Raw genomic sequence first — 12,483 nt, forward strand, 5'->3', positions numbered from 1 at the left:
AAGGAAAGAAGGAGGGAGGGAGAGAGGGAGGGAGGGAGGGAAGAAAAAGAAAGAAAAGGAAAGGAAAGAAAGCTGAAAGAAACCAAACAAATTTTAGTCATTCTGGGCATGTTGCTACAGAGGTAGTTTGGCTTCCCAGGATGGTCCCTCCAGAGGTTCTGGATCAGTGTTCTGTGGCCATACATGGTCTGACTGCTTATTCGTATATTCAGTCTTTCATTGGAAGAAAAGGGAAAAATAGCAAAAGTAGTAGGCCAAGGAAAATTGAGAAAATATGAAAATGCCTTCATAATAGACAATAAAATGAGTTTCTTAGGTTTCATTTTGTTTTTAGAATGTGTAAATATGATGTGGTTTACCATTGGAAATGGTTGAACCTTATCTAGTTCTCTAAAGCTTAGATATGTGCCAAGGAAAGACCAGCTTTGGGTGGAACAAAACATATAAATAATGACATAAGATGTTAAGAAATATTTAGAAGATTCTTATAATATAATTTCAAAAGGGTTCTGTTTAGCACAAAAACAATTGGGAGAATTTTACACAAGATATTTTTGAACTGTTAATGACACTACATGATAATGGTGCATTTTCATTGCAAGATGAACTATCTAGAGGCCATTTTGGGGAAAAATAACCACATAGACTTAAAAAAATTCTAATAAACCGTAATGCGAAAATATAATCACTAAATTCTACCACATATTGAGTATTCTTATTGAATGTCTTTTGTCATCAGTATGTACATCATCAGGTGCTTTACAAGAAAAAAAAAAAATCAGTCTGTTACTATTTCACCTTGTTAGTTTAAATGGATTTTTATTGTACTAGAGAATATTTGCTTCTAAGTAGAGGTCTTAAATAAAAATCATACATATGTGCCTCTCTCGTTCTTTCTGTAGCATCAAAGTTTGCTGTCTGTTCTGATTATTTTTTCTGATATTCTCTTGAATGTGACATTTATATTAAAATAGAACTTGAAGAATAGAATTCTCTATCTCCTCAATACAAAAGAATCTAATAAATTCTTATTAAAATCGGCTTAGTATATTAATATTACATTAATTTTTAAAAACATAAGGAAGAAACCAGTACATTTCTCTTGCCAGAGATGGTGCTAAGGCACTTGGAAGTTCTTACAACTATGAACAATTACACCACGTGTTTGCCTTAGCATGCTTTTATAATAAAATCAGCTCCTAATCTGTGCATCCTTAGAGAAAATCTTGAAAAAGGAAAATAGCTACCATTTCTACAAAGTAAGGATTTAAATAAATAATATAAAGCATGGTAATTTATGCTTGCAAACCTTCAAATGTTTAAATTTGTCACATTTACTTCCAAGTGAAGCTTATTCCAACTTTTAGTGTCTTTACTTTCTGAATATTAACTTTTGCATTTATACTCACCAGTACAGAAATTGGTATAAGTAATCCAGAGGCTTCTTGCTGAAAACTTAAATATTTTGATAATATATGGAGAGAGTGAGCATTAGGAGTTAAACCCTGCCTGCCTGAGTTTACAAGTATATATATTTCAGAATTAGAACATGTTTCAAAGTGCTTTTTAAAGAATTTTTTGTGTAGTATATATTTTCTTAAGAAAAAAATAGTAATTTCTTAGAAATCTTTGCTATTGAACTTTCTCTTGCCTATAGAACCCCGAACTCATTAACTCCCTGTGAAACTGAAAATCCACACTAGATAAATGAGCACTATTTTTTTTTTTGATAGATTTTTAGATATCTGATACATAGCGGTTTTTTATCTTCCTGTCTTTGATGGCATTTGATACATTATACTCTTGTCCCCATGGCAACAATAACCCCTAACTTTCTCAGGAACTGAGATTTCTTTTGTCTCCCTATAGGAAGGCAGTTCTAATAGTGATGTTGACTAGTAATCTTCAAGCCAGTCAGAAAGGTGTTGTTTGTTTCTTAAAAGGCAAAAATACATCCTGGGCAGCATCTGAGCCTAGTGTCTTTCTTTGGAGCTATTAATCATTTCATTTGTCTAATTCTTATATGGAATTTATTATACACCTTGTCCCACAACTGTAATGACATATTTTGGTTGTACGTCAGTGTGTTTACAGTTATTTTGCTTGATACCTTCAAGATAGTAAAATATTTAAGAAAATTATTTATGGATGATGTTTATGTTTAGAAATAAATAATATTCCTAATTTGAGGGCACACGATTTCATTTTTTTTCTCCCATCAGAAAATATCAAATATTGACTTTTTTTCAACTACTGAATTTGAATTAAACATGTACATATACTCAATTTATAATTAAGTGTTTGATTTCAAAGTAATCTCTGAACTGCATTTTTATCCTTTGAAAAATGACCTTCTATTGAATTATATCACATTGTTATATTTGAGAACAGTTAATTCATTGATTAAAATTTTATTTAAAACATCAAAACTAGAAGGCAACTCTCTCTTAGTGCTTTAATTATGTTTAGGGTTGTCTTTGCCCTATATAAAAATAAAAATCTTAAAGGTAAAAAAAATCAATAGCTTTCTTATTGTCATCCTTTTCTGTGAGTTGATTACATACATATTGATTTATTGTCCTCAATTTAACACTGTAGTGTTAAAAACAAATTTTTTTACACAAAAATAAAACAAAGAAATCAAAGAGAAAACAGTTACCAAACAAAATTATATGAAAATTTAAACATTCCTGAGAAGTATAAAAAGTAAAGCATAACATATTTATGTTTTATAAAGTATTCACATTAACATATATAAATTATAGCCTAAGAAAAGTGCAAATAAATAGCAAAGATATATGGCATAGTACTACCAAAGTTACATATAATATTAAGATAGAGCTTAGATAAAACATGAATAGCAAAACATGGAAAAGAAAACATATAATTATAGAAGAATAGATATATAGTATATTCAATATTTACTAAATGAATGAATAAATAAATAAGTTTGAAAAATTGACAACCTAAAAATATTTCAAAATTTTCATTATGTAATAAGTCATTCACTTATTCCATTCATTTATTCATTTATTCATTCCGTTAATATTCATTGGATATTTATTATCTGTAATTCAAAGTGGTGACATTCTTCCCTCAAGGCACTTATAGTTTAACAAAGGAGGATAAGAGAAATAAAATAAAATATAATTTTAATTCAAAGCAAAACATAAATGGCAATTCTGAGTTGAATATACATTTGTTTCTTCATTCAATCAATGTATTTATATCTCTCACACATAAAGCTCCTAATATGTCCTACTTTCAAAGACCTTGGGTCAAAAGTATGAGTAAGACAGTCTCTATACTTAAGAGATTCAGGTTTTAACTGGAGAGGGATAAGAAAAAATTACAATTAAAATGTAGTATGATACTTTTTTGTTGGAAACATACCTAAGTTGTTCTGTCCATTGCTATGCAAAAGAGGGGACTGCTTTTCTCAAATGTTGAAACAGTGGTCAAGACACAGGTGGAAGGTAGTGGAATGGGGGAAAATATTCCATATAAAGAAAATGACATTTATAGAAGACATGTCAACAGGAATAATTCAAGAAAATTATGACTAAAATAAAATCTACCTTCAGAAAATGCAAAAATGAATTATATTTCTGGAAAATACAATAAAAATTTTTTCTCTTTTTCTCTCAAACTTCTAAATAGAGAATACCAGAAGCTTTCAAGAAAAATATCTACCAACAGAGAAACAATAAATATGACAGAGCTCTGAAAGAAGACCATGACACAATGTCTTAATTTAGTCAATTTTTTATTTATAAATGCAAAAAAATTTCAAATTTGCAAACAGAAGCATATTATATAGTTATCCTTAACAAATAAATTATATAAAAACAATAATGAATGAAAAGCAATCACTCAACAAAGAAGAAATTGTAGCTAGAAATCCTAGTAACATCAAAAGCAGTTAAAGCATATAAATGGAAGGATTTTTTTAAGAATTATTTTAAAGATTATATCAAAAATTCCAATTTTTTTCTTGGAGAGAGATGATCTACAATATACAAAGCAAAAGAAAAAAAAAAAAAAAAAAAAAAAAAAAAAAAAAAAAAAAAAAAAAAAGAGGCAGTGCTCACAGCCCCAAATTAAATTAACAAAAACTATGAGTCATTATGTGTAGTAGAACAATGGATAAAAACAATGCATTTTCATTTTTATAATTCAATATTGGTTTAAGAGTGTGATTGTAAAAGTTTGAGAAAAGTTAATGGTAACCATTAGTAGACTTAAAACTCAGTTATCTCCCAAATTACCACAAGAAAACTGTCTACCAAAAACTCAGGCATAGAAAAGAAATAGTGAAAACCAGATGGTTTGAAAGGAAGAAGGCTAAAAATAGGATCTGGGGGAAAAAAGAAAAGACATTTAAAAAATTCATTGATGAACTGCTTATAAAGAAACTCACAAAGTGAGAAATATGTTTAAAGTGGAGGTATAAGTACAGATAATGATTTATCAGCAAATGTAAATGCTCAAATAATGGAAGCAAGGTAAGCATGATTAATATTAGATGCTAGAAGATTATGTGAAAAGAATTAACTAAAATAAAGTTATTTTTATGTAATAAAACATACTATCTAGAAATCAAGATGATAATCCTGAACTATCATGTATCATTCAATTATGAAAGCCCAACTATTAAAAGGAAAAAAATGAATTGTTAGAATAACAGTTATATTATGAGAACTACCATGAACTTTCAGGAGGAAGATAAGTACAACAACAATTTCAAAAGCTATATGGTAATATGTACTAATAATCTTAACTCATATTATTTAGGTTCGGTAATTCTAATTCTGAGAATCTGTTTTTAAAATAATAAAATACATGGGCAAATATTTATAAATAACTATGTATTAAAGCTTTACTTATAACAATGATAGTTAAATCATGATATGTTCAATGATGTTCATTTCACATAATCATTAAGGTTATCAATTGATTATTTAATGCCAAGTAAAATACTCATAATATTGTACAAATAGGATACATTTAATCAATATAATAATTATACTTATAAACACATTACATAGACTTCTTTTCTATTTAATCCCACAATAGCTTTATAAGGTGTATAATGTTATTTCCCCATTTATAGATGAGAAAATTGAGGCACAGAGAAGTCACCTGATGATAAGTGGTAGAAATATAATGGGTTGAGGCAATCTTTACCCCTTCTAGAGTCTGGGTCATTAACTAGAACGCTATAATGTAAGTTAGACGAGGAACATACATATAGATAAGCGTTAGCCATGATCGACAGGTATGTGCATAGGTTAGAAATTTAAATAAATGTTCTCTATTTCTTTTGCGTATTTTATTATTTGATGATAAACATACTTTTTTATGAAGAAAAGAAAATTTATTTTAAGAACCGTTTGGAACATAAAATAAGATGAATAATGCCATTTTTTTTGTAGTTCTATATGGTTTTTGAAGCACTTTTATATTACTTATCAAATTCGTTCTTATAATTAGGGTTCATTATAATATATTATCAAAACCATGACTTTTTAAATTATTCAAGAGTGTGCTATTACTATTTACACTGAGAAGATAATTGTCAACTTGAAATATCCAAGTAAACCAGATATAGACTCATTCTATTAAAACAACTCTGTGAGGTCACAAGTGCCTAGATATCTTTATTCCATTTTAGAAATGAAAAAAAAATAATAATTTAAAGATGATTAAATCATATAATGAAAAAAATCATGGTTCTGAAAATAGATTAAAAGAAAAAAATTGTTTGGCATAGTCCTTGGTTCTTATGATTAAAACAAAACAAAGCAAAAAAAAATTCCATAGTGACAATTTTCTCAATCAATTGAAGTTTTCAATTATTTAGTTCCAGGAGATTTAAAATCTAGGAATTATACAAAATTTTATTTCATTTAAAATGTTATGCTACTGAAATTTTTGACACTTCATAATTTTCTGCTCAGAAACCTGAGATTTACAAAAGGGAATATCTAATATTTTGATTATAGGAAATTCTGGATTTATGTGCTATGAGCCAGAACCCATCCAAATAGTCTAGTTAAAACAACTAACATAGAATGAAACTAAATAAGTATGTTTAGATGAGTGAACATTTAGCTAAATTATTTTTATACAAATAATCTTGGAAGACAATAGTAAGTGAAATGGGCAATATTTTGTATTAGTGACTCAGTTAGAAAGTTGAAAAAACTTACTGACTAAGCTTAAGAATGTCATTAGGCAGATGACAATGGACAAATGATGCCAGGGCTTTGCTGAGAGAATTACACATCTGAAAAATCTAGCTATTTAAGTAATGGTGGGGGAAAAGAAATCTAAGGAAATAAATGCATACTAGGTATTAATTATAGACCAGGGAGAGAAAAGTGGCAATCACTGCAAAATATGATCTGTAGATGTCTTGTTTAGCCAACAGAGCATTTTTAAGGATTTTGAATTTGCAACACTTTAAGTAAGTCAGCAAGCATTCCAGATTTGACATCCCCTTTGTTGTTCCCACTCAGATCCCCAGCAGGGCCTCTCCTAGTCTGGTGACGCCTTGCTGGTAACTTGAAAAAGCACCTGCTCTGGGAACATGCAACCCCAAGGCACATAGCTCTGTGCAGGATCAGGACTGTGGCTCCCTACTTCATATTCCACATTGAGACAGTGAGATTTAAAAACTGCACACACTTGCCTAGAAATTCTCACTGTTGCCTTATGCCCTTCCATTTCACATATTGTTACCCATCTGCCCTGTGAATGCCTTTCCTTACTGACCTTGAATGTCTTTAGGACATCATGGTTATAGTCTAAAGTAGAGAAATTTAATTGGCCCATAGTTGATTTATTTTGGAAAGAATACCAAATCAATATATTTTTTCTCTCACTGTATTATTTGACTTTTTCTCTTGTTGACACAAACATCAGTAATATGTTGTTTTTAATAAGAAGAAAATTAACTGAGCGTGAGAAAATGTGGCAAGAGGTTTAATTTCAGACATCACTAAAACATTTATATTGAGTCTCTAGTATAATTAAATACATTCTTGAGAAAAATATACTAGAGTTTGCACTTATATACAGGTATTAGAATGACATATCTATTCTCGTGAATAGCCATATATAAAGATTTATTTTAAAGATAAATTGATAATTTATAATTTTCTTTTCCTTTGATGAGAACAACTTGGATAATTGAGTAGGGTGATATGGAAGACAAATGTCACTATCAATGACTCCCAGGTTTAAGAAGGTGGGAAAAAGAACTACTGACTCTGCATCTCCTTTTGCCTCTGTTCCCCTTTAGTGATGACCATTGTTATATAATAGTGCAATAGCAAAATGCACGTAAAGCATCTGATCTATGCTTTTAGTAGCATACCATGTTTATATAAACATGTGTGTCTGTGTTATTCCATAGGCTGTGTTCAGTGGGTATAAAATGTCTGAACACTGAAAATATATGGCCTAATCTATCAGAGGGTATTAGATAAATTAAAATACATATTAAATAGAACACAGGTGTAACTATTGGAATGAGTTAAAAGGTGAGATTGTGCTGCAATTTTTTTTTCTGAGTATTTTAAAAGCTGCAAATGTGTATTTTTAAAAGCTCTAAACGTAATTCCAGATATGATTTTGCCCTAGTGGGGTTATGCAGAATACCAATCAATGCCTCTCTTAAGTCTGCCTTTACCTATTAATTTATCCTGGATCCCCAGGTTTTGCTGTCTTTTAGCTTTGTCCATGTAATATGACATGTTATCTTTATAATGAGAAGATGAGACAGATCTATTATAGTAAAAGATATGCACTATTAATGAGTTTCTAACCAGCTATCAAGGTATCATCAAATGTGGTTTATCTTGGTGAATGAAAGTTTGAATGGAAAATTAAACTCCCACACTGACTGTCGAAGTGCAGTGGATCATTTTGTTCTTTAATGTCACACTTCACTGGACATACTTCACAGAATGGTGGATCATGCTTAAAACAAGCAGCCTTTACTTTAATGACAGTGGATAATGCAGCAGAGATGAATAATAAGCGTTAGCAGTCTTAACTTTCTCTGGCGGTACTCTGTCTCAGGTGCTTGCTGGACAATTTACAAAGTACGTATGCTATTTTATAGATTGGAACTTGGGATCCAGCCAGTGGCCTGAATATGACAGAAAGTCAAAAAGGGAAGCCAGCCAACATCACAGATTCCTTATCTAATCGTTCTTTGATCGTCACCACCATTTTGGTAAGTATATGTTTTTCTATTCTTTTTAGATAATATCTAGATAACCATGGAAATGGATAGAAAAGGAGATTATAATTGGAACAATAATGAACAGAATGTAATATATTTTACAGTTATTTAGCAATTACTGCATAACAGATGAGTCAATGTTAATTTAGTCACAGTTTTATTTTGTTAGTCTTCAATGAGGCAAATTATATTGTTTGGACTGCTTACATTGATTAATAATATAGCTTCATATATTACTGGAAATCTTTACATTTCTACAAAATTAGTTACTATTGAAGAATTGTCAGTGTTAAGATTTGAAAAATACATAGATATGCAACTGTATAAATATAATTATGTGAGGACCTGCATGTGAACTTTGCTTCTGATTTCATTTCCTGCAAATATATATCAGAGAGTGTGCTATGTAATTTTCAGGATTTTTTCTATAATAATTATATTTAATCTTGCTTTCAATTTAATTGTTTTTAACATGAAGAATTACTTTTACTTTGCTAACCTCCATAATGAAATCAAATGACGAGTGTTTTTTTAAGCCAGAAATACTTTCACCACTAACAGAATTAAATTAATATTAAATATTTTTGTCCCTCTCACAATTATATATTTTTCTTAGATCACGCAGTAATGTTCACGTATGCCTACTACACCATTTGCAAATGAGAATTTTAATTTTAGCATAAGCTAGGGGCTCTTATGTTATTTAGTCAGTGATTTTACCTACAGAATAAGCTTATCGATGCTAGTTCTTGTACCTTCCCAGGTACCAAATAAGAATGTGAGATTAATGTCCTGAACAAACCACCACATACTTCTAGCATTTATATAATTTTTAAATTTGATTTATGGTGGGAAATCAAGCCAGGAGGAATTTATAATCTTGTCTTTTTAGTAACAACAAAGATGTCAGATCTCTAGGCATGTCAAAATAAAATAGTTTGGGTTAAAGACTCTTGATAATGAAGGAAAGCTGCTAATCACTAAATGACAGTGATGGAATCTCATATGTTTTTAAAATCACTTTCCTGCTAGGAATCTCAGTGAACACTTCCTTCCTATCATATCTAAACTTCCTAAATTCTCTTTAAGTTAACTTTATATCTTCCTCTCTTTTCAAAAATAATTCTCATACCTATAAATCCACTAGCTCTATTCTTTAGTTGAAATGTTCTTTCAGGATGCTAGCACATCCTTTTTCTTCCGGTATGTTCTGGATCTCATTACTTCCTTCTAGGACTATTACAGTAACCACGTAATTGTCCCTCCTCCAGATGGCCTTTCTCCTTTGCAATGCACCCTGCTCTTCAGCTTAAAGATCTTATTTTGTAATGTCTCTACTTCCATGCTTACAAGTCTTTAGTGTATCCATATTAACCATTAAAAATTCCCCAACATTGACCCTGATGTTCAAATCCTTCTATATTCTTGTCTTCCTTCACCTTTCCATTCTCATTGTCCATTACTCCTATTCAGGATACCTGTGTTTTAATTGAACTGGTATAACCAGTCACCTGACTATCGTGATTGTGTTAGCTCTGTTCCCTTTGTCTGCAATATGTTTTTCTCTATTTCTGAGATATTATAGTACTTATCAGCACTTTATATTTAATATTAATATTATGCTATTCTTTAATTATTTCACATCCTCAATTTTTTTTCCAGACGACTGAACATTCTATGTAAGAATAGGGTATGACTATATCTTCTATTTTTATACCACATGTGCCTCTACAGTACTCATAAAGAATACTGTGCAGGAGACATCTGTGGTCTTCAGCAATCCACTCCATACTCTTCTATATTCTCCTTGATCCAGTCAAACTTTTAAATCTATCACTTATTTTACGGCTCCATATATTTGCTCAGTTCTTTCTGTTCCCCTGTGAAAATCCTATATATTCTTCCAAACACATCTCCAATGACACCCACTCCATGAAACTGTCTGATCTCTCCATTAAGTTGTCTGCGTGTGGCAGGGGTTGGAGGGTACATGATACATACATTTTATGTGTCACAATACTTTATCATGATACTTACCAAGCATTTTTCTTTATTTTAGAAAATATCTGTGACATGAATTTGTGCAAGGCCAATGATCAAATTTTCCATTTTTTTGATCTCTCAGTTTCAGAAAAAAGTGCTTTGGGCACAGAAAGCACTCAATAAATATTTACCAAATTTAATCAAATAAATGGTATTTAATTAAATGGAAAATTAGAGGAGCTAAGCAACTTCCAAAAGACTACTTTCAAATATTTTTCAAGTTATTGCAAACTTCTTATAGATGATTAAGAGTAAACATATAATTTCTGAATTTTGTTTAATTACTTAGGGTTGTTTTGTAAGACAGAAAAATTCAGACATTTTTTCTCAACAGTAAATAATTTTGCATCAGTAAACAAGTGGTATTTAATATTACCTTCATATCAGAGCTACGTATAAAGCTTTTTAAAAAATTACTGCTACCCAAAGCATGCTCCATACCTTTAAAATATTATTTCTGGGCTTCAGATCTTGGACATATTTATTTTTTTCTTAGTTTCACAAGTAATTCTGATCTATAATGATGGTTGAGAACTACTGCTCAGATCATTATATAACTAAGATGTAGGATCAACTGTGGAACATACGCTAAGCTTATATTTTTAATAAATAGGTTATTTATATTTTAAGGTATATCACTCTACTGGTTTCTAAGAGTCCTGATGTTTATTAAAATGAAAATTACTTTATTTGTTTTTATGTCACTTAGTTGAAATAAATTATTTTTCTGAATACTCTGTTCACAAAGTATCCACAATTAACAAAAGAACAGACTTGAAGAGATTATTTACCTTATTTATGTAAGCCTTATGCTTGGTGTAATTTATTGATATTTAATTGATATTATAAGGAGTTTATGATCATTTGATTTATGTTATGATTATATTGTCTTTTTCTCTCTTGGAAAATCTCAGAGAAAATTCTGGCTGTGTTATGAATAATAACATCTGCACAAAGAGAAGTTCACTTATGCTTCTTATTCAACACTTTTTTCACATGACTTTAAAAAAAGCAGTAAGATATTCTAGAATACAACAGTATCAGTGTATTAATCATAGTCAGTTTCATTTCACATGAATATATTCATTTATTTATTTTATTTATTCATTATTTTATTTAATAAATATATATTCAGTGATGACAATATAACAAGCATTGTGCTAAAAGCTATATTTGATTAAAAAATAGACATGGTCTTTTTCCTCATGGAGCTTAGAAAATGGTAAGGATTATAGGGAAAATTACACACACACATACACCCCTGTGATTAGAATATAAGAGAAAGAAAATTGGAATGATGCCTTTTACAGGATGGTCCTGAGTTTTACTGGGATCAAGAATGAAGGAACAAGTCAGGTTAGGCCTTACTGCAGAAGAATAGACAGCTGACACTTGAGGTTTGAGAAGGAATTAGCAAGGTAAAGAAAGGGAAAAGTAGTATTCTTGGCAGAGAGAAGAGCATGTGAAAGAGCTCTCAAGCAAGAAATATCTTGGAAAATTTTCAAAATTGAAAGAAGACCATGATTGGGGCTGGTGCTTTGGTCTGCTTCTCAGCTTCATCAAATTTGATTATATGAATATGGTCCATTACTAAAGAATAAGAGAAGACTTTTTTTTTTTTGTATGCCTACTATCTGCTAGGCATTGTTCAAAGCATGAATTTACTTATTTAATTGTCATAATAACCTTTCGAGCTAGATACCATTATTAATATTACTTTGCAGATAAGAAAGCTGATATCCAAATTGCTTAACTGTTACTCATGGTCACATTTCTATAAAGTAGAGTAGTGGGTTTTCAACCAATTTGTATAGCTAACTTGAGCAAACAGTACTTGTAAGATGAAAGCTCTAGTGGCCCACCGTGGAAAAGTCTAACGACTATAGTTTAGGAACAAAATAGTATCTTGATTAAGAATTGCTCACCTAAAGCAATGCTTCTCATCCATAAATTCTACACATGCTTGAGCACTATGATGCTCTTATGGGTATGTTCCCAAATATCTAGATGTACTCATCTTCAGAGGACAGGATTTAGGCTACTCTTGCTTGAATATCTTGGGCCTCTCATTTCTCTTCTCTCCTAATTTAGTACTCAGTTTTCTTTTAGCCTCTTTAAACCATAATCTCAGATTTTCCTGGGCAATCAAAAGAGTATTGGGGTTTATTTCATTTTTTTCTCTTAAG

General features: G+C 30.4%; 1 protein-coding gene across 1 annotated transcript in view; it reads left to right on the top strand.

The window, feature by feature from the left end:
- The window catches only part of GRIK2 (glutamate ionotropic receptor kainate type subunit 2), a 561,852-nt gene that overhangs the window by 335,805 nt on the left and 213,564 nt on the right, over positions 1–12,483 (top strand). The window contains exon 9 of the mRNA XM_039871757.1: positions 8,132–8,245. Coding sequence (XP_039727691.1) covers positions 8,132–8,245 — 114 coding nt within the window. The remainder of the gene's footprint in view (positions 1–8,131; positions 8,246–12,483) is intronic.

This window comes from Pteropus medius, unplaced genomic scaffold (assembly GCF_902729225.1).
Source record: "Pteropus medius unplaced genomic scaffold, Ma_sr-lr_union100, whole genome shotgun sequence".
NCBI classification, from domain to species: domain Eukaryota; kingdom Metazoa; phylum Chordata; class Mammalia; order Chiroptera; family Pteropodidae; genus Pteropus; species Pteropus medius.